Source organism: Rhamphochromis sp. 'chilingali', assembly GCF_963969265.1.
Source record: "Rhamphochromis sp. 'chilingali' genome assembly, chromosome: 15".
Lineage (NCBI taxonomy): Eukaryota > Metazoa > Chordata > Actinopteri > Cichliformes > Cichlidae > Rhamphochromis > Rhamphochromis sp. 'chilingali'.
Genome location: NC_137942.1, coordinates 22923599 through 22947081, shown reverse-complemented (window position 1 = coordinate 22947081; position 23483 = coordinate 22923599). Strand labels below are relative to the sequence as shown.

At 40.2% G+C, this 23483-nt stretch overlaps 1 protein-coding gene across 2 annotated transcripts; it reads right to left on the bottom strand.

Annotated features, from left to right (window-relative positions):
- Positions 1-1876: 1876 nt before the first annotated feature.
- LOC308410736 (uncharacterized protein) lies at positions 1877-23453 on the bottom strand. 2 transcript variants are annotated; one of them, XM_080904305.1, is made up of 19 exons: positions 22888-23453; positions 21606-21693; positions 19332-19380; positions 16409-16453; positions 16204-16292; positions 15960-16056; positions 15287-15429; positions 12593-12762; positions 12163-12266; positions 11828-11995; positions 10197-10348; positions 9720-9822; positions 9549-9621; positions 9370-9412; positions 8944-9273; positions 8703-8834; positions 5821-7893; positions 4844-4934; positions 1877-4286 (listed from the first exon to the last, which is right to left on the bottom strand). In XM_080904305.1, exons 1-19 carry the CDS (start codon positions 23051-23053, stop codon positions 3057-3059), a joined length of 5346 nt encoding a protein of 1781 aa, XP_080760431.1. In that variant the 5' UTR covers positions 23054-23453; the 3' UTR covers positions 1877-3056. The 2 variants fall into 2 exon arrangements, with proteins under 2 accessions (XP_080760431.1, XP_080760432.1); XM_080904306.1 differs by having other exon boundaries at positions 15287-15426.
- Positions 23454-23483: the final 30 nt, after the last annotated feature.

The window sequence follows — 23483 nt, the reverse complement described above, 5'->3', positions numbered from 1 at the left end:
TGAAGAAAATCAGCTACTTAATATTTTAAATGATGAACTTAAAAAAAATGTTTTTGTAACTACTATCATTAATTACATAACACTTAAAAAACAGTTTTGAATAATATGGAAAAAAGTTGGAGAAACATAAATTTTTTGAGTAAACAAAAACATGTTTTTAAGTTACCAATTATTAAGTATATGGTAATTAAAATTACCTTTACTTATAGAGGAAAAGTTCATTCCTCTAACTCAATGTAGTTTGTTGGTTCAACGTAATTTCTACACAAGTTATCTTAACGCAAAAAGATTAATGGAAACTGTTGCGTTAATTTTTTTTTGTTAAGCTTAAACAATAGTTTTTAGAGTGTGGGAGCCGGAACATGCCCAACGATTTGTCTAACCCGACCCATGTGACCCATTGTAATGTATGAAACATTTCAACATGAGGGGAAATGTCTGAGCATTTCTAACTGAGACTAGTTGTTTGAATCATTAAGACATGAAATACCAGATGTTTAGTTTCAAAAGATCTACATGTGAAATGTTTGTACCTTTCAAATGTGGTTTGATGGTCAATTAATTCAATTCATTTAGATTTTTAAAAAAGTTGATTCAAAATTTACTTGAAATATATCCACCACCTGTTTTCTTACTCGATCGCTGAACAAGAAATAATGCTTTTGTTTGTCTGGCAAATTTTTAAGGTAATAGGAGACGGGATTGTGTTTTTTTTATTTTGCAGAAGTTGATACAACCCCCTTTAAACATTATTACTTGTACAAAATAGGTTGTATGTGGCCCAAGAACTAAAACAATGTTTTCCACCCCTGAGCTAGAGAAAACAAACAAGTCACCTTAATATCTCTACAACTTAATGAGTTGCATAAATATGAGCCTTTAAATTTCATTTGTGTTGAAAAGAGCCACCATGCTCCACTGGTTTCTAGTTTTGCAACAGTCTAAGCCCTGGATCTGACAGTGGTAGTGCTACACTGACTGATATGACTGATAGGACAGACCAACTTCCCTCAAACTCTTAACTAAAAACGGAAGAAAACAGAGTCTCCTGTACTGGTAGATAATTAAAGAGAAACATGGCTGTCTACATAAAGCTGTTCTTAAGGCTCCGATGTGACCGACTCACTTTTAAACAGCTAAACAATCTCCAAGCAAAAATAACAGACCACCAAAGCTCTTTACAGATTCTTTACTTTGACAGATTCACTAAGTTAATTCACAGGGACTGTTTAAGCGGAGAATTTAAACCATAAATCAACCTACCTGCCCTGTGCTCCAGCCTTAAGTCACCTGACCGCCTTTAGCGGCTGAAATAATGGATGCTCAACATACACAGCTCGCCAGAGGTAATAAAAGGAATAATAATAATATATTAAATAGACACGTTTGACTGTGATGGAAGAGAAAACTTTATTTAGAATATTTTAAAGTAAGGACGAGTAATATCAGTTTGGCTATTTTAGCATGCTAGCGTGCTCACAGTGATAACAGCCTAGCATCTTGTGTTAGCAGCCAAGGCCGCAGGGTGGAAACGTTAACTAGGACTGAGTATATTAGAGAACTGGGGATACAATACAGATAGTTAAACAAATACAATATACTTTTCATGTTTGAACAATATAATTACGTACATTGTACTAACATGATAGTATATTGTACAAACATATAAAGTATATGAAAGTTAGTATGAAAGTTAGAACAATAAACTTTTCACGTTATAACGTGATATACTTCTATTTTTCTTTTGCCTGGGTGGCAGCTCTGCGCTTGCGTAAAATATTGATATAGAAGTGCAGTATGTACTAAATTGTGTTGATTGGCATGTCTGGTTTTTTTTTTTTTAAAAAAAAAAAAGCCTATGCACATTTAAACGACAGAAGTTGACCCAAAGTGCACAATAACACTCCAGGTCTCCGACAAATCTATTTTCAAAATACACGAAAAGCTGAAAAGTGTGTTTTGTTGTATTATTAATTTTATTGTTGTGGAAAGTATAAATCACAATCATTTCATGGTCATTAAAACGTGTTCAGAAGTGATGACTATTCATCATCTCATAAATCATGACACACTGCTCTTCCCTTCATAAGCTGCCTTTATGGGTTAAAAGAAACAATATTGGCCTTATATTTAATTGGTATGTGATCAATGCCAAAACGTAAGCAAGATTATTGAGGGACATTGGCCTGCAGTGTTTTCAGAATAGTACATAAATAGCTGCTGCTTATTATATGTTGCTTGGTAGCTTGATCTATTATAATAGAATTTATCTGCAAAAATAATAAAGCTTTAAGGTAAAGATGCAATAGAAAGTCAAATCCAAAGTGCAGTGAAGTAGATGTACTGTATGTTAAGCCTGGAGTTACCACTTGTGCTCACTAGTAGTACCAGCAGACATCCAGACAGAAACCCAAGATTTTAGATTTTTTTAAATTATTATTTATTTCCCTCAAAACAGGAAAAACTAAACTTGCCTCTACTAAATCATTCATCTATCCAGCAGTTTTTAGATTAAACATAAAAGAAATAATAAATAAACAAAATGCAACACAGAGGTTAAATCCTAAATATTCACAGTAGGCTGTGCATTTTAAATGATCACAATCTTTTTCTCAGTAATCCAAACGCACCCCTGTGCGAGGCAAGGCAAATTATTGACTGACTATTCAAAATGTAAGATTTCCATCCATAGCAGATTCATGTGAATCGTAACTGCTGGCAGTCCTGAGCAAGTTGTAAACAAGTGCAAAAATCCTTCAAGTCAAAATAATTCAAGAGCGTTAAGGTTCACCGTGTGATTTCAGTCACATTCATTTTTTTGATTTTGTATAAAGTGCCATTTCTTCACAATTTTATACGAGGATTGCGAATGCTATAAATGAATTATGAAGATCTTAACGTGATACAAAACGTATCCTGGAGCAAAAATTAAACAAAAGTAACAACAACAACAACAAAAAACAAAATCCAGGCACCTGTTGGTCAGAAAAAAGAAAACATCATTCAAGTAAATTTAACTTCATTTTTAGAGTCGAGGTGACACATCCGAGTGGAGATCAGTGGTTTTCCTTTCGTTTCCACCTGTCGGCCCCCTCTCCTCCGCTCTCTTCTGCGCCATCTGTTCTTTTCTTGGACTTCTTGTGTTTGTGTTTCTTCAGCTCTCCGTCCTGCGGCTGCTCCGGGGTCGCCTGCCTTTTCTCTTTTTTCTGCCTTTTTTGTTTCCTCTCCTTCTCTGTCCTCTTGTCGTCTTTGCTGTTCCCCTGGCTCGCTGACGAGCCGACGCTGCTGCTTCGGCTGCTGAGCATCTCCCCTTCCTCCAGATCCTTCCCTCCACCGAACCAGTTTTCTACTCCATCCACTTTATAATCAGCCTCATGCTCCCACCAGGCACTTCCTCCCTGCACACCCATCATCCCTCGATTTTCTCTCCCCTCTTTGCCTTCTTTGACGAATTTCTCAGCCTTGTTTGGTTTACGCTCTTCTTTTCCAGCTTTGCTCTGCATTAACCCCAAATGAGGGGAATATCTTTGAGAGTATCCAGGAGATTCAAAGGGGAGCAGGTCTCTGCCTTTACCCCGGCTGTGGGAGTGGTGTGTCCCTGGAGCTCTGTCTTTATTTCGATCACTCCCTGATGAATCTTGGTGGTTACTGTGGTAGTGGCTGTAGTTTTTATCTTTGTATCTGAGATTCAATGATGGGTCTCTGTGTGTTTTCTGTGCATCTTTTTCAGGCAGGTTGGGTTCCCTGCTTATTGTGTTGCTTTCCCTGTTTCTGGCACTGGTGAATTTCTTGCTGGGACAGGATGAACTCTTGTTGCTAGCCTGGCTGCCCCCGTATTGCAGATCTGTCCTATCTGCATTGTGTGATGTTGAGAAGGAGTAAAACTGAGAGGAGGTGGGGAGAGAGGCAGTGCGTTTTTGCTCTTTGTCCCCGTCTCTCCCGCTTCCTTCCTCTCTTGTTTGTTCTTTTGACCTTTTCCTCTCTTGTTGCCTCTCCCTCTCTCTGTTCCTCTGCCTGTCCATCTCTCTCCTCGTCTCCCTGCCTGCATCTGCAGACGTGGTGCTTACAGCTCCGTCTTTGCCACTAGAGGGAGCCACACTTCTGTGTGACCAGGAGCAAGCAGAGTCTCTCTCTTTCTCCCTGCCCCTCTCTCCCTGCTGTTCCTCGTCACCCTCGGCTTTGTTGGTCACTGACGGTTGAGGCAGAGTCAAAGAAACACGGTCAGTGTGAACTCTGACTTTTCCTTCATCCTCCTCATCATCTCTCTCCCATGTTGATCGGGGTGCCTGGGAAATAAAAGTAAAAATACAATGTGACTCAGATGTCATGACTTTTTTTTTTTTTTTAAGGGAGTAAGTCATAGTAGCTTAAGCATCATTAGTTAATATTAATCTCTGGCACTCTTCCTCATGTAATCAGTTGTCCTGTCTCCTTCCCTTATGACAGGTGACTGTTAAAAGGGAGTTTTTCCTTTTTGAGTTTCTTTTTTTTTCACTGCCACCGAGTGCTTGTTCACAGGGGGTTATCTAATTAGGGCTTTCTTTCTACTATTGTAGGGTCTTTACCTTACAGTATGAAGTGCCTTGAGGCAACTCTTGTTGTCATTCAGCACTATATAAATAAAACTGAATTGAGTGACAGAATGGTGGCACAGTGGTTGCCTGATACCAAGATCCTATATGTGAATCCACCATCTGGCCGGGGCCTCACTATGATGAGTTTGTATTCCGGTTCTCCGGCTTCCCCCCGCAGTCCAAAGGCACGCAGTTAGTAGGGTTCTACATTGGTTGGATGGATGAACTTAGGTGGTGGATGCTTATATAACCTCGGCTGACATACACACCTGAACGTGTACCAGCTCCGTCCATCTTTCTTGGGTGTATTTCTCCAACGTTTTCACCACTGTCCTCCTCTGATGACTCTCTTCTTCACGGCTGCCCAACACACATAGACAAGATTAAATATCACAGGTAATCTAATAAAAGAAGATATACAGCTGCAACACTAGATCTCTTTAGTCTTCAATTGCATCCTAGGATGTTGTTCTTTAGTCTTTGTAGATCCCTGAGGAGAAAATTACGTCCTGTGTTTTATGTGTTAGGAGCAGTGGGCAGCCACCCTGCAGAGACTAACTCGAGTAACAAGCCAGTGACTCAATTGAAGACCTGAGGAAAATTAAACTAGCATGTTTTAACAGTGAGGAAAATCTGAGATCCAAGAATGCATGTGAATGTTAGACAAGGTGCTTGCTGTGAAGATGTGATAAACAAATAGCAGCCGAGCTGGTGGGAAAAATGAAGATAAATTGATTAAGACTGCAAATTCTGTGCAGCTCTGATAGGAAAATATTTCCCTGACTGTTAAAGACCAATCCAGGGTATTATGTTCTTATATTACAGGTAAAACAGTGTTGAACTTAATTTACTTATTAATTATCTAATGTAAAAAAACCCAAAACTATAGTAATCTAAATGGCTGTTCAGATACATTTCGGGTTTTCTACCTGCTTCCACTTTTTCCAGTGAAAGCAAATACTGTTGTTCTTCGTTTAGGAACAGTTTAAACTGAATACACACGTTTAGGTTCAGCAGTTGTGTTCAGACAGAAAAAAAGACATGACGATGTCACCACAACTTGTAACAACTTGGTAAGGTCTGAAAATGTACTTTGATCTAGACTTTGAGAAACGCAATCATATTTTATTACCAGATCAGATAAGATAAGATTATTATTTAATCTAAACATTTCTTGGAAAATGCAGCTACAAAGATTAAAATGAAGACAGTTAAGAGAAAAAAATGAAAGCAGTAATGTTCTGACCTGCCATCACCCAGCTTGGTGTTAGGTCCATCTTGGTGGCCTTCATTTTTGCTCCTTGATGAGCTGAACCTCAATGTACCTTCCTCCCTCGTCATCATCTCGACACCTTCCTTTAGCTCGTCCCTCCACGCTTCTCTGTTTTCTTGCTCCTTCTGCGAGTCTCCCATCTCTTGATCTTTGTCGTCCTCTCTCAAACTCTCTTCTTCCCCCTTTCCTGTCTCACTCTCCTCCACTCCTGTGAGCGCACAGTGCCATAAGTCTAATTCCCCCTCGTCTTCATCGTCTTTTCTTTCTCTGGTGTCTTCCTTCTCTCCTGCCTTCGTTCCCTTATCATCTCTGAAGGTAAATTTGTCCCATGTCAGTCTTTTTTCTCCCTCACCTTGTATCAGTTTGTCTTCAGAACGGTCCTCCTGGTTTCTACTGGATTCCTTTTCATTTAGTTCACCTCTGTTGACCCTCTGCGCCTCCTCTCTATTTTCAGGGTAATTGATGTTTTCCTGCGCCTTCCCTGTAACCTCGTGTTTTCCATTGTTCTCCTCTGTCCTTTTGCCATCCAGGTTGATGTTGATGCTTATCTTCATCTGCGGTTTCACCTTCATCCCTTCCTCCCAGATGTCTTTCGCTGTCAGAGGCCATGTTTTCTTCTCTGACTTCTTCTCCATTTTTTGCTTCTCTTTGTCAAGTGGTTTCAGGAATTCACTAAGACGGTTTTCAGGCTTCTCTGCTGTTTTCGTTTTCAGGTGTTTGCCACTTTGCATCTCACCAGAAAGACTACCATCCCTTTCATTCTTCACCAGATCCTCATTCTTTCTTTTCCTATTCTTCTCTGATCTAGAGTCAGGAGTTTTGCTGCCTCCAGGGTTTTCTTCTCGCTCTTTGCTCGTCCCGTCTAGCTCTTTGTTGGGTTTTGCTTTGTGCTGTCTCTTCCCATCACTAAAGTCTAAATCTTTGCCTCTTTTCCAGCATTCCTCTCCTTCTGAATTGCTTCCTATGAATTTTCTTTCAGGTTGGTCTTGTTTCAGGACAGTTTGGTCTGAATCTTTCTGTACTGGCGTACTATGCTTGCAGGCCTTTGGTTCACTGCTGTGCCTCCTTTTGTCCTTTCTGCTGTCATCTCTAGAGCTTTCAGCATGAGGGGGCGAAGTCTCCTGTCCACTGTCTTCAGGTTGTTTCTTCTTCTTCTTTTGTTCATGTTTCAGTGGGCTCGACTCCTCCAGTTTTTTCAGTGGTTTATTGTCTGTACTCGGTCCTTGCAGTTTCATTTCCATGCTACTCTTTGAAAGCGTGACTTGTTTATGTCTTGACTTCTCATTGCACCTCTCAGTAGATGCTCTTGGCTGAGCTCTGTCTTCAGATGGCGTGGAGCGACCGTCACTGGACGACTGAGATGGAGGTGATCGGCTGTCATTAGCCTTATAAGACATAGAGGAACTGCTGTCACTGCATGACTGAGATGGCGTGGAGCGACTCTCGCTTGAAGAATGAGATGGGGGAGAGCGACTGTCACTGGATGACTCCGACGAGGGGGAGCAGCCATCCATCTCAACAGGGCATCTATCTTGTGGTTGGTAGCAAGAGTTTAAGCTGGCTTGTGATTGATTTCTGCTTCTGTCTGTGCTCACCCACTGAGGGGGAGGAGGAGGAGGAGGAAGACTGAGTAGGGGAACAGGCAGCTGGTGGAGCTGGTGATAGCTGCTGAAATATTTCTCATACCACTCTTTATACTCATTCTTCCACTGCAGGTAGCACTCCCTGTCCAGCTCCAGGCTGTTTGCTCGACTTGTGCACGTGTTTCTGGAAATACTGTCTTCAGAGCGTGCCGCTTCCTTCCCTGAGCGTTCTCCCCGCTTCCTGGAGTGGTTGCTGCTTGAAGATGACTTCTTGCTAAGATGGCGACTGTGATGGCGGTCCTTTCTGCCTAATAGAGACTTGGACCTGGAATGACGAGCCCTTCGAGGTGAAGACGACGAGGACGGTGTAGGTGAGCGCGAGCGTTTATAACCGTAGGTATAAGAGCTAGGCTGGCGAGAGCGTGTGTGCAGGTCTCTCTGATGAGAGTAGGGAGAGCGGTGTCTAAAGAAGAAGAAAAAAAGAAAACACAAGACAGTTTTCACTGTATGGAAAATACATGGTTATTGGTTGGTGGGTGTTATTAGGTGGTTGTGGAGGAGTGGGTCGCTCACTAACAAGAAGGCCCCTTCAGTCTGTACCCTTGGGCAAGTTACCCCTGAGGTATGTGTTGGAGTGTGTGTGTGATTATTAGAAGGTGGAAACAATGGAGAGCTACAGGTACTCTGGCATTTACCTGAATGACAGACTTGACTGGAGGACCAAGAGTGATGCTGTGAACAGGAAGGGAATGAGCAGACTCTACTTTATGAGAAAGCTCTGATGTTGGAGATCTTCTACCAGCCTGTGGTACTGATAGAAGATCTCCATCATCATGAGTGGTACTGCTATTGTCTTCTGCTCTCCACCACAAACAACCCATCTCACCCACTCCAGTCTACACTACTGAAGCAGGGGAGCTCTTCTTCCCTCAAACTAATTCAACCCCACTTCCATAAAGAATGCTTCAGGAAATCATTCCTACTGTTCTCTTAGGTTTATACTGTACATACTATTTTTAATGACATTTGTACTACTCTACATTTGTACTAAATGTTTTTATATTATTTATTTACTCCACAAATGTAATGTGAATTTTCAGGTTTTTAAACATAACAATGCTGTTGGGTTTTTTTTGCTCTGTATTTGTCCTGCATGTTTTTAGTATACAAGTCAGTTTCTGTCAGTCCTGAAGATTTTCAATTCAGGATGGTGCAAAACAGCAAAATGCAAAATACTGTAAATAACATTTCTGTAAAAGGGCCACAAAATACCTTGATCTGCTTCTGGAGCGAGAGCGAGACTCAGAGCGGCTTGAAGAGTGAGAGTAGGAGCAAGAGGCCTTGGTTGTAGAAGACTTTGAATGTGAAGAGGAACGTCTGTAGCCAGATGCTCTTTGAGGTGACCTGAGTGACAAAAAGTGACATGTAAAGATATAAAATATACATTATGTTCAGTTCATCATGTACATCTATAGGATAGTATAAACATAATGCTGTAAGCAGGTACACACACCTCTCTTTTTTCTTTCTCTGATACTTGTACCACTCCTGGGGAATGAGGCGAGGGATGGGGGAGGAGGTGGTAGTAGAGGAGCAAAGGGATGGGATAGGGGTACCCTGGGGGGCTGGAAGGGTCCAGATGGGTGTGGCAGGTGGGTATCCAGGAGGGTAAGTGCTGTGCAACTGTTGAGCTGATAAGTACGTGTGAAAAAGTGGGGAGGGAAAAAGAGGTGGTGGAGTATTTGAATATGAAGAGGAGGATGATGTGGAGGGGATGGTAGAAAGCTGCTGGGTATTAGATTCAGTCTTTCCTCCAGTGAGACAAACCAAAGATGAAGAAGAGCTATAAGGAAGGTACATGAAAGGTAAAAGATGTCAGTGTTTAAAGAGTGGAAAAAGGAAAATACAAACCCCTAACTCAGAAACACACACTACCGACCTCTCCAAGCTGACTGAGGATTCAGGGTATACTGGGGTTGCACCTGTTGATTCAAAGAAAAAGTGTTTTTTTCCCTCATTATTTCCTGATTTTAGTGACATTACTGACATGTGTCTAAACACAAGGTTAACAGTAGGGAATAGATTATCACACACTGATACTGTTTATTAGTCACTCACCTGAGCAGGAGTGTTGATTCTCTTGACTGACGCTACCTGTCAGAGGCTGCTCTGCTGCTGGAGTGTCATCATCCTAAACAGACACAAATGCCACAAGATTTCATTAAAAAACACAAACAAAAAAACGTTATTATTGAGTGAGAATGACTGTTCCTGTATGAATGACCTCACCGGTGTTATGGGCTGTGACGGTGGATCAGTCGGATCTTTGTTTGAAACCTTTCCAGACAGGGCAGCACCTGCTGAGTCACTGCACATCTTTCCTTCAATCTCACTGAGTAAATACATCACAGTCAGCACAACATGATCGCAATAATTTAAATTCTCCTCATTCTTACCTCTTTAGCAGCACTGCAAAGCTGTAGCTACAGTGAAATTACTCCTTTTTTATAAATGGCAGCGCCAGCTATTTTAAAACCCTTTGATTTTAAGTTGGAAATACAGTAGTTAAATTCACAGTTTATCGTTAGACAACGGAGCGTTACTTCATTGTCAGGCAACACTAGGAGCTCCCAAACAGCTTTAAGTGTGTTTTCACTGCTGTCTGGCTGGAGTGGGACATCTTCAACATCCTCAAATATTATGAAGATCGTCCGCAATGTGGATGTAGAAATACCCATGTAAAAATCAGTGTAATATTATACATACTTCTCAGATATTTCTAGCTGGTTTTCTAGAGGCTGGAGGGATGTGCCTGCTGTGTCATTCTCAGAGGCTGGGTCTGTAGTTGTAGGTTGAACCTCAGAGACTTGAGACTGTGGTGGTATATTTGCAGTCTTTAGATGATCCAGAAGAGAGTCCTGAACAAGGGGTATACCAAGAAAACATTGCAGAGATCAAAATCCAGTGGAACAAACAAGGGAGCATGAATGCTAAGGAAGATCTTTGTAAAACAGAATCCCAAAGCTTAAATGATTATTCGTAATGATGGCTAATTTACTGGGCTGATCTACAGAATTAAATTAAATTAGATGGTTTTTTTTACGATTGCTGTGCCACACATAAGACGAGTTAACTTATAGAGCAAATTAACAGCAAATGGTGAAAAAACAGAGGTATTTTACTCTTGCAACAGCAGTAGAAAACAAAGTTTTCTTAGTTTTTAGTAACTTTCTAAGTTTACCACAAATAGATCTTAATTGAATCGAGTCCTCATCAGCTCTGTCGCTCTCTTTGTATTTTGTCTCTCAGGTTAAATACCTTTTGGACAGCTTTTTATTGCTTGTTAACATAAGTGCAATAAAACTTAATATGCTGTTGTGAACTTTATTACCATTGTTTTCTCAACAATTTCTTCTTGTGTGCTACACTCCTTATACGATACAGTGCACACACAAAACTAGAAACCGGGTAAGAAGAAACTATCATGACTGCAAATTAAAGGAAACTGCAAGAGTTTTAAAAATGATTTTAGTCATAAATATGAATTTAGCATTTCATATTCTTTTCATTTGTCCCTTTAAAAAAAATAAAGTTAAGGGATGATGTTAAATCAAGTCTAATGTTGCCTCTTCTTTACAGTGAGAAAGGTTATTAATTTAATAATAGTACTGGAACTTCTTTTCAGTAGATACCCAAAGCTGAGGTGTCTGTATCAACATCAGGCCTGAGAAAGTTGGATCACTGCACCTCAATTTGGGAAACATTTCATCAAAGCCAATAAACGAAACCAATAATTTACAATAGAGGAATATAGTACATTAGGACTGTGCGACATGGCAAAATATATCAAGTGATGATATTAAAATGTCTATTGTTCCTTTAGATGACGCTTTGCAATAGTCACCCCGGCACCACAGGAAGGACCAGCCAAAAAACATCCGGGTTCTCATTCCTAAACGAGGGGCTAGAGCCATCAGGTGCTCAAAATAAATCTCAGAAGAAGAACAGTGACCATTACAACTTATATTTGTAAATATATAGAAAATATATAGAAGCTCTTATATGACTGCGTGGGGTCATTTAGTGTGTGTTGCTACAGGTTAACATAAGGCTGATATTGATATGTTAAAAAGTACTTTTGATTTGGTTATTATATAAAATATTCACTGAATTTACAGAAAATGCACTATACTGTGATTTATATCATTATCAGGATAACAGATGACTTATATCAGGATATGAGACATGTGTACATGCATGTTTCTTCTTTGGGCAAATACAGAATGTTGCAGAGACCTACCAAAGGTCTTACCCTGAAAAGAAAACAGTAATTATATTATTTGCAGGTTCTTTATTTTTCCTGCCTGCCAGATGAAACATATTATTAAAAGGCTCACCTGCTGGCTTTGGGATGACTGCTGAGGTTTCTGTGGCTGGCTCTGCATGGGCAGAGGGGGCGGGGTAGGGACAGAGGGGGCTGGAGTTAGATTTTGAGACTGGGATGTGGCTGGTTTTCTTTTCAAGCTTTTGTCTTGTCCTTGTTCTTTCTTAAAACTGTTGACAGCCTGTGGTGGGAGAAAAATGGATGGAGAGCAAAGTGAATGCTGAATACTGAATCTTTTGGTGTGACGTTACAGATCAACAATACAACATTAACTGTACCTTGAAAAAGAAAGCATTATTACAAACATTTAATCTATAATATATAATTATTATCACTCTGTCAATTCACCTGTCTGAGAAATTTATTGGCTATCAAGGTGTCAGGAGAGACTTCTAATTGTTCGCAGGTGGGACAGATATGGTACTCTGATTCCAACAAGGCAGTGCGAATACCTGAGTGAGAGAAAAGGAGATTAAAGAGCAACCAGAGCACTGTTTATTTGTACAATAATGTGACACAGTCCTACAGTTTGAAGCAGTGCCGTGCTTTCACTGTCGAGAGTACAGACTGTACATGCACTTGTGTTTCTGCTGCTTTTGGTAGGCAAAATTTGCACATTTTTGCTGAATCTGTGATACACTTAAACATTTCTACAATTTTGTACTTTGTGTAATTAAATTTTTGAGTTAGTAAGAACTGGATATATAGATATATTAGGTTCAGGTGATTAGATGTTTAAACTATTAATTTATCTTATGTGTGTGTAGCAGACACTCACATTCATCACAGTAGCTGTTTCCACAGCAGGGTATGACCACGGCATCAGCCAGCAGTTCATTACAGAGCAGACAGAGGAGCTCGCCAGGTATGGGATCATCCTGGTCTTCAGACTCGGGCTCCTGTGCAAGGAAGGGAGGTTTCTCCTTCTTGCCAATAGCATATGCCTCTCTATGGACAGAAAAAAGTACATGCACATTTACTTTTGTGTCCAACCCACTGTCATTATTGCACTTTTCTGTTGCGCTGTCTTATGTTTGTATCGTTCTGTTCTGTCTGGTGTTGCACTGTCTTTGTTTTGGGTTTTTTTTGCAATTCCTGCAATTTTTTTTCACACTTGCACTTTATGTAGTCCTGTGTTGATTGTCTTTTATATGTAGCACCATTGTCTTGGAGGAATGTTGTCTCGCTTCAATGTGTACTGTACCGCTGCACATGGTTGAAATGACAATAAAGCCTCTTGACTTTTATTTATTAACAGGATGCTTTTAACTAGATTTACTTCAACTGGGTACCTTTAAGAGAAGGCTGTTAATTTGACATTTGACTTAAAAAATGGCTACTAATAAGCCAAAAGTATAGAGCATGGACTGAAAAGGAGGATATCTATCTATCTATCTATATAAAATACAGCTCTCTTTCAAATAACGACTCGTTACAACAGTGGTATGCAGAAGAGCATCTCTGAATGCACAACATATCCAACCTACCTGCCACTCCTGTCAGCTGAGAACATGAAACTGAGACCAAAGTTCACACAAGCTAACCCAAATTATAAAATGGAAGGCTGGAAAAATGTTCTTAATGTGTTTTTCTAAGTTTAGGTCTGCATCCATCACTACACCCAAATTTCTCGCCTGGTTTGTGGTTTTTAGGTGTATAGATTGAAGTTCTCTGGTGACCTGTAATCGTTTTTCTTTGGCGCCAAAGACTATTACTTCAGTTTTGTTTTTGTTTAGTTGGAGAAAATTGTGGCACAACCAGTCATTAATTTCCTCAATGCATTTACCAAGAGCCTGTACAGGGCCTCGGTCTCCTGGTGACATTGTGGTATATATTTGTGTGTCATCTGCATAGCTGTGGTAGTTTATTTTGTTGTTCTTTATAATCTGTGCCAGTGGGAGCATGTAAATGCTAAACAGAGGGGGTCCCAAGATGGAACCTTGGGGAACTCCACATGTGATACTTGTCTGCTCGGATGTGAAGTTACCTATTGATACAAAGTATTTCCTGTTTTCTAAGTATGTTTTGAACCAGTTTAGTACAGTTCCTGAAAGACCTGCCCAGTTCTCCAGTCGTTTGAGTAATATGTTGTGGTCAACTGTATCAAATGCTGCACTGAGATCCAGTAAAACTAGGACTGACATTTTTCCACTGTCTGTATTCAGACATATGTCATTAAACACTTTGGTCAGAGCGGTTTCAGTGCTGTGGTTCTGTCTAAAACCTGACTGGAAGGCATCGTAGCAATTATTCTGTTTTAAGAAGTAACTGAGCTGTTGAGAAACTGCTTTTTCAATGATCTTACTTAAAAATGGGAGATTTTAGATCGGACTGTAGTTGTTCATTTGTGTCTTGTCAAGATTGTCCTTTTTCAGTATAGGTTTAATTACAGCAGTTTTTAGTGGTTCTGGAAACACACCTGATAATAAAGAAAAGTTGACGATCTGTAACAGGTCTGACTCTAAAGTCTTTGAGACCTTTTTGAAAAAACTTGTTGGCAGGACATCTAAACAGCAGGAGGAGGAGTTCAGTTGACCTAAGATGTCCTCCAGGTCTTTGCTGTTAATCGGGTGAAACTGTTTGATGGTGTTTAAACAGTTTTTCGGTGGACACAGTACATATCCTGGATCTGCTGTTGATGTACCAACTGCTTGTCTAATCTTTTGGATTTTGTCTGTGAAGAATTTGGCAAAGTCATTGCAGGCCATGGTTGAATGAAGTTCAGCTGCCACTGGCACAGGAGGGTTTGTTAGCCTGTCAACTGTAGAAAATAAGACCCGAGCATTATGGCTGTTTTTAGTGATGATGTCAGAGAAGTAGGACCTTCTTGCACTCCTCAGTTGTAAATAAAATGGAAGGCTGGAAAAATGTTCCCTGTTCTGATGAGTCTTGATTTCTGCAGCAATATTTGAATGACAGGGTCAGACCTTAAACTTAACAGCTTGAAAGCTGCCTTGTATAAACAGTTCAGGGTGGTGGTGTAATGCTGTGGGGGATATTTTCTTGGCACACTTTGGGCCACTTAGTATTAAGTGAGCTTTGTTTAAGTATAGTTGCTTTGTTCCATATTATTGCTGACCATGTCTGTCATGACCACAGTGAACCCATTTTTTGATGGCTTCTTCCAGTAGGATAATCCACCTTGCCACAAAGCTCAAATGAGCTTAAACAGTTTTCTTAGCCATGACAATGAGCTCACACAATCCAGTAAAACACCTCTGGCATGTGGTCAAACAGCAGATTCACATCATGGAAGTGCAGTCGACTGATCTGCAACCTAATGTGATGCTGTCATGTCAACGTGGACAAATCTCTGAGGAATGTTTCCAGTACCTGGTTCAATCTATGCCACGGATAATAAATGCATTTCTGAAGGCAAACTCTAAGAAAAGTGTAAATAAATGTATTTCCTAACGGTCAAACAAAAGAAACATTAATAAACACACACAGTAACACTTTAATTAACACTCACGCATCTATGGCAGGGATTGCATAGCGCCCACAGTTGGTCAGCTTGGCGCCTTTAATGTTGGGATCATCCACTTCGACCATGAAGGAACGTGGGATGCCTGTGCTCTTCTTTATCCTCACAGGTGCCTCAGAGTTTTTATCCTGCTGTCAAAGACAGAAACATCTACATTTAAAGGCACACATTCCAGCTTTATATTTAAAAATAATAATTTCTTGTCTGGTAGACCATCTTTGCATGATTGATATGTTAAATAAATCCTCAGCCATGAATCCTCTAGCTGAAACAAGATACTCTGATTGCCTCATCCTTGCAAACTGAAGGTTTGAAAAGCAGATGGGTGAAGCTTTTGTGCTCACAGCCAGAGGTATCTCAGTGAGATGACCATATTAGGATAACTCGCTGACGTAATATGGAGCCAATAGAAAAAGAAACTGCACATGTGCTTATCTCATTATCTGGAACCTTGGCCGTTTTTAATATGTTGGCTAAATAATAAATATAACAGAAATCCAGGAAAAGCATTACAGATATCTGAAGTACACGTGAATACGCAAACACTATCAGCACTCAAAGAAATTATACATTTCTACATTCTTTACTCACCCAGGTTTATTTTTCAATTCACGATTTGTACAAGTAGCTAAGTCACTTAACAGATACATTATGGCCTTACCCCGCTGGAAGGACAGTTCCTGATGTGGTGTCCTGGATTTCCACAGCGATAACAGGTGTAATTCGCAGAAAGGACATTGCTGGGTTTTGTGTTTAAACTGGAGAATAATAGGAAGAGCCGAGTGAGAATGTGTAATGTAAAAAAGGACATCAACCAATAAAGAAGGAAGACGTAAAGAGAGATATGAGAACATGAGAGGAGTTTAAGAGATGGAAACTCGACAGTGTGAGGATACATGACTCACTTCATGGGGTCATAGATGGACTGATTTATCATAACTTTGATCTTATCCTCCTCTGATGCATCCACATCAACCAGGTTAGCCATCTGCATCTAAATGCATGACGTGCAGCATACACAAAGACGTCGTTTGAGGATCAGTGTTCAGCTTGGACTGAAGCATGTAAACCAAGATAAACGTGCATAACAGAAATAGAAAATAGCATTACCTTGGAGAAAAAGGACAGGGCTCTTGTCGAACTGTGATCATCCATCTGTTAGAATTAAACACAAAAAAGTTTCATAAAAGTAATCATGACGGCCGCCCCCGGTTACCCAGCTTGTGGAAAAACATTAAAATTGTTTATCCAAAAATGTCTGAAAATAAAGTTTGAGGTTTGACATACAAGCATACACAAAACAAGACATTTGAGCTACAAACCTTTACCCCAAACTGGGCTAAACCACAATTCAAAGTTTTAGTTGTTACTTTCAGTTTGTTTTACGAAATCACAAGTGTCATTTAAATGAACATAAAATTTGCATCAGCATCCATCTGTGATTTTCAGTGTGACTGATCACTGTCCACACAGCTCACACTGCATTTCTCCAAACTCTTGAATTTAAAATGTAAAGAAAACTTTACAAAGCATCCTGGGAATGTACACTTGTCCAGCCAGCGTTTTTCTGTCTAAGCATCTATTTATGTTATCCTCCTCTACTGTGCTGGAACAGAGGAGCAAAGAAAGAAATCCAAACTGTGTGTGTGATAGAGGCTGTGAATTGTTGGACAGGAAAAACCTGTTTAACAGGTTCTGGTTTAGTAGCCTTTAAATGGAAACACTATAGAAACGCGCATGCAGAAACACGCATGGCCCCAAGAGGATTAATCCTGTGAGCTTTACCAGCTTGAAACGGAGACTTTTTGCTAAGACCAGAATGTCTCTGTTGGACTGTTGTGAAAGTTTTTTTTGCAGCTTTCAGAGCTGTAACTGCTTTAATGAATCTTTAGCCTCATGTAGATCAGTAGTTTGATTTGTACAAATATTTGGCTGATAGGCCAGAAAGCATGCCAAATAGGTATATTAAACTAAGATAAAGATAAAACATCCCTGAAGTGAGCCTTTAGCTGAAGCTCCTACTATAAAGAGAAATTAAATACACCAGCATGGGAGTATACTCATTACTTCAAAAAGATATGCAACATTTCCCCCCCCCAAAATACAGTACACATATGACTCAATGTTCAACATTATGAAGGTCAAAAGATGGTACTCTGAAACATCCGTTTCGCTCTGATATCATCATTTAAGCACGTCAGCTGTAATAATTTATACCCAAGTTATGTTATACAGGAGCTGCTGATGTGAAGGGGGGGGGTAGCTCAGTAGGTAGAGTGGTGGCCCCATGATCGGAAGGTCGGGGGTTCGACTCAACTGAACGGCTACCCTGAGGTACCCCTGAGCAAGGTACCGTCCCTACACACTGCTCCCTGGGCGCTGCATTGGTGGCTGCCCACTGCTTCACTGGGTGAATGGGTTAAATGCAGAGGAACTATTTCCCTATGGGGACTAACACATACACATTAAGAAGTGTTGTGGCTACAATTCTTTGTTAATGTAACACATTTTTGTAAACATCTAAAAAGTCCAAATTCACACTTACACCACTTACAATGTAATTTATAGCTAAAGCCACCACTTAAACCTTAAAGTTAATGACACATTTAAAATGCAGCATGCAAGTTAAAAAGAAACACCTCCTGACTGAACTACATGATATTGTTAATGTGAATTTCAGGTGATGTCTTTTTGGTCTGCAGCTCTCTGTCTCTACAGCTTTGATTCCCAATACCAGTATTGTGCAAGCCGCCCAGCACGAGGAATCCAGTATAAAATGGGTGGAGTGGCCCTATAAGCTTGTTAAACGGCCAGTGATTCCATTGTCTTTTCTCTGTGTAGAAGTGTGTATTAGCGTCACTCTTCACAGTGAAGAAACACATACTCAGTACATAACACAGCTTGATATAAATAACTTTATTGGTAGAAAAAAAAACAAAAAAAAAAAACAACAACACAAAATTAAAAAGTCTGTCCAAGTCAGTCCAACAGACTCAAAAGACTAAGAAGAGTGGCAGACACTTCTCCTACTGAGAAACCAAAGAGAGAAATCAGGTCAGTGCACACCAGTTAAGACTGCAGCAAGTGAAAGCTTGACTTTACCATCTTTAACTGAATTACACACAAGACCGCACTATAGTGTTTTAGAATGAAATACTTACAATGCACAGCTTGGTCCCTGAGGAATGAGCTTCTTTTGTTCTTGTTATAGATCAGAGACTAAGCCTTTTTAGCTGTTGCTTTAGCAGTCGATGGCATTTATTACTTAAAGGCGTGTAACATGACATGGCTATACAACTCTAAATTGCATATTTCTTCACTTAAAGGGTGTCTTCTAATAACGCTGTCCATTACACCAAGGGAGTGATTTCAATTATGGTGGTTCTAAATGAATCACATTATAAATACTCAGTAAGAATTTGAAACTTTACAGCAGCCTGATAAATTAAAGTTATGCAGTATTTGCCCAGAATTGATAGAATTTAGACCATAAAAAGTGCAAAAGTGGCTTCTGGATGAGGCACAACTGGGCAGTGCCAGCATCATTAAACAGTTGGGTTTATCAGCTGTGAATAGCTGGCCTGCATGATAATGTTTGACCCACCCGCGCAGCTCCACCTCCCACAGACAGATACTGAACAATCTTCAACAATAGACGCTGACTGGTGACACAGCAGCTTGATAACATAACAGTTGAGAATATTTATTTAATAAAAGTGAGCACATACGACCTGTTTAATTGTAAACTTTTTTCTTTTTAAATGTTTTTTTTTAAAAACTTTTTTTAGTCAGTTATCTTCAAGCACTTAAATTGTTATACTGCGATTGTAAAATACATGATTCCCATCAGCTTTGATCCATTTAGTCTGCTTAATTAAAGAAAACGATGCATGTCACATGTATTCTATGTATTATTATTCTTTGTTATAAAATGCAGCATGCCATTTTTAAAAGACACAGCCTTAAAAAAAAAAAAGTGCGTGTTTTGTGGAGCTGAAGGCAAAGTGCTGTGGGATGTGGTTTGGCTACATACTGCTCTGCTGGCTCCAAAGGCGTGGTGAAGCTGGACCTCTGATCGCTCACTGAAAAACAACAAAAAAACATTTTTAAACCTCCTCTACGACAGTGTGAGGCACAGATTTTTTTTCCCCTGACAGAAGTCAGTTGTCCATATCCAAACAGTCTTTGATGTGAATTAAAGAGCACTTTTAAAAGCTGCTTCAGTGAAAGTGATGGATAATGAAATCTACAACGGAGTGCTTTCTTTTGTTCAGAAAAGTGCAGACAAAGCAGGCAAATCAGGTTACAGCAGTGTGCATTAAACAAATCAAGAAGATATCTTCCTGCAGTGACCTTAAAATAAGATTTCTGTGTTTTTCCATACAGAGCATTACCTGCCGAGGTGCACAGCAGGGACAGTAGCACACAGACATAATTTTATATATCAAGAACAACAATCCTGAAAGCTGCCTACTTGATTTGCCTACTCACACTGCTGAAGCTCCACATTGGCCTAAAAACAAACAGAACAGGAATGCAGAGTTTGTCCCCTGTGATTACATTGGAAATACCCCAGGAAGGCAGTTCTTGATGTCCACTCAACGCAAAGGGCAATTTCTGAAATGCCAGCAAAGCACATGGGCACCTGTGAACAACTAGCAAAACTGAAAAGGCTGAATATTTTCTGTCTCTGAGAGACACATTGGGAGCGTTAACACACTCAGAAGAGTGCATCAGAAGAGCTAATACAAAGGTACATAGAGGCTGAAGTTCAGTTCTGGTGTTGTTTAGATCTGATGGAACAGAAAACAGTGAATCAAGTCAGAGCTTGAATGATTCATAGGTCAGCATTAAGGGGCTTACCAAAGCAAAACCACGCCTCTAAGAATGATCAAGGATGAGGACTGGACTGAAAATGAGTAAAAAAAAGCAGCCAACGTCCAAGGAAAAGCAGTGAAAGACTTTCAGAAAGCCTTGAATTATTGCTGAACACCACTTTAAATTAAATAAATAAATAAAAGTCTGGCTCCTGGGAAGTAAAATATACAGAAATGACAAGATTTGGGAAAGTGTTATATGAAATGAATAAGCGTCTTGAGGCAACTGTTGTGATATGGCGCTATATAAATAAAATCAAATTGAAATTTAATTGAAAGATGTCAACATTGACAATTATTTCATTTGAAAATATCCTCATATTGAATTAACAACAAAATGTTTACACAAAGTTAGAACTGGGACATTTTTTAAGTCTCTGGGAACTATTAACCTGCATTTGTACACGCAGCAATGAACCACATGCTCAACAATAGTTTTCTTGAGCACATGCAGTCAGTTCCACTCCCTCGTCTAGAGATTTTGCTAGATTACAAAAATCTTTTAATTACATTAATTACAGAAGGTGACAAAATCCTAAATTTTTTTGTACATCTTATGTTGAGAAATACTGTTGAGAACACTATTGGCCAAAGCATAGCACGCCTTTCATTACAGAATATTTTCTAAATTAGATACACTTGATATTTGTTTGGACAATGTTGAATAAAAACAAGGTATGAATGATCACTGCAGTCTGTTTTTATTTACATTTTAAAAAGTGTCCAAGCTCTTTTTAGAAACATAATTAAGAATGATTGTGATTTATTGTTGTTTTTTGTTCATGTGTTATTGCTTTGAGGATAAACAAGTCCCCTCATGCAGGTGGAGAGCTCATTTTCTGCTTTTAATCTTGTTGGCAGTGTTACGCCACCAATTAGCCCTAATTCCTCTCACCAGTCTGTAGGGTGCTGACACGGCTAGTCACATGACCGCCAGTCTGTTCCAGCGAGGTCCTGCTTTCCAAGCATAAAACCCACAACACTGCTGGTTCTACTGCGTAAGCCTGACCAGTGATTTGGGTAACCACTGAGTTTGTCACCATGTAGTTTCCTCAGAGTATTTTCTCATGGTCATGTCATGCAAAATCCTCAAAACTGAAATGGCCTCTACCAGCAAACCAGTGCTTTTCATGAACCACAGCAAAAGCTTTACAGTCAATGACAAAATACAGCAAATTAAGATAATTTTTCTTATTAAAATTATGTTTTTTGGGGTCAAGGTAGACTCTTATTAGCTTAACTGAATCTTTAGCTAGTATCCACTGCTACCCCTGGCTCTTGATAAGTCCTCTTGCAGTGAAATCTCAAAACTGTAGGTAAAGCTTTGGATTCCAGGTTGTAGCTTGCTGAGGCAGGGTGGAGCCTTTGCTATGGCAGGGACTAATAACAGTGCAGGAAATCAGATGGCGACTCCAAAAATATAGACTCACTTGTTGTGGGTCTTGCTGCTCGAGCTGGGGATCCGTCTGACGATGACAGATGAACCTTTGGGGATCAGACTGTCACTGTCAGTGTACTCTGAGAGGGAGAGATGAAGATAGCGAGGCTTTAAGGGTAATGATTAGCTCACCAGAAAGAATCTTAACTGGAATCTTACAAAACGAAAGAAGATAAAGAGCATAAGATTAGGTCTCAACTTGACTGACAAGCCCAATAGGTAATAATGTAAAGTCTAATGTAAAGTGCTGGGATTGCAACAAAGATAGACTTATCCATTTGTGAAAAATGTCTGTCACAGCAGTCAGCTTCCCCAGGTGACATTTTGTCTGACCAAAACACCATAATCCAAAGATTTTCATTTATCATACTACCACCACACTACCACAAAAGATACCCTTTAAAAAAAAAAAACAAAGACAAACAAAACTAAACAAACTACCCATAATTCCAAACGCCTCCACCCACCAGGAGCAGGTGAACTGGAGAATACGGTCCTGGGTCAGTATCCCATACAAACTGGCTTGAGGTGTTGTGACAAAGACAAAGTCCACCCAAGACGTTGATATAAATTAAAAATAATTTATTAAACACATTTTAATTTTCTGTTCTTTTCCAGCATTGAGCCCTCATAACTTCATGAAAAGCTTCTGATTGCTTGATGACATGCTCTGTTACCTGAGCCACAGCCGCCCCACAATAGCCAAACATCCCAATGAACTTGTATCACCCTCATGTGCAATATTCACAACAAACCTGCTCCATTACACTTATTTGATCCACCCCCATCCTCTTACAAAGTTCATTACATATTTAATCTATTTTTTGGCCATGTTTACTTTTTTGTTCATGCCACAGTATATGACAGCAAATACTCTAATAGCTCATTCATGTGCATGTGCATCTGGGAGCTCTTAAGCATATGGTAATGAATAAAGAGGTGCTCCTGTTCCACCTTTGCTATTTTTAACTCAGGCTTCCCCTGAGACTTGCACATGCACTGACAGGGCTCACCCACCACCACCGTCAGGCCTCACGATTAAAAGCACGAGGCGTAAAAGCGGCAGGAATGTAGCCCATTCATTAGGCCCTTTTGTCCTAGCTTGACTTTTCTGGACCCCCCCTCCCTGCACTGTTTAACCTGAAAGAGGTGACGCAACGCTTACCTCTGTCTCCAAACAGCTGTGATAGCAGGACCACGCGCTTTCCGACAAAGTTGAAGACGTTGACTTCAGTTTAAACAAGCTCGTTATCAGTGCACACATGTTTTATTACCTTCTTTGGTCTGCGCGTTTGTGATCTGCAGGTCGCAGTCCCCGGCTCGGAGCTTCTCCCTGCCCATGATCTGCCTCTTCAGCTCATTCAGCGTGATGTGCACGCCATCAAAAACCACCGTGTCGTAGCTGAGTCTGGAGGAGAATTTATAATGAATGTGAGCCATGATGAGAAAAAAACCTCCCTCAGTCCAAAGTTGACTAAAATCCGACAGCTGACAGCTTTTCTGCGATGCCAGGAAACCTGCACTGTGCCAGTTGCTATGGGACTACAAAGTTAGCTAGCTGACGTTAGCAGCCGGTGCACCGAGCGATAGCGGTTCAGTGCTAACAGGCTGAAGCGTCAATTAACAAGTGCCTCACGAAAAGTGGCTTTTACGGGATGACATGACCCGACGTCTGCTCCGACAGCCACAGAAATTCAAATAAAAGCGCCTTCAGTCGGTTTCGAGTCTATTTTGAACTTTTATTCGCAATAACGTTGCTCTCGATCTCGAGGAGTTCGCTGACAGAAACCACCAGCTGTTTCCACCAGCAACGGCTCGTCAGCACAGGGCACGCTCCAGCTGATGGCGCGTTCACGTGACACCCCGCAAC

Coding starts and splice junctions, on each gene's coding strand:
- LOC308410736 (XM_080904305.1), bottom strand. CDS start 23,053: ATGGCTCACATTCATTATAAATTCTCCTCCAGACTCAGCTACGACACG. Junction 21,694..22,887: donor AAACGCGCAGACCAAAGAAG/GTAATAAAACAT, acceptor TCTCCCTCTCAG/AGTACACTGACAGTGACAGT. Junction 9,622..9,719: donor CGTCACAGCCCATAACACCG/GTGAGGTCATTC, acceptor GTGTCTGTTTAG/GATGATGACACTCCAGCAGC.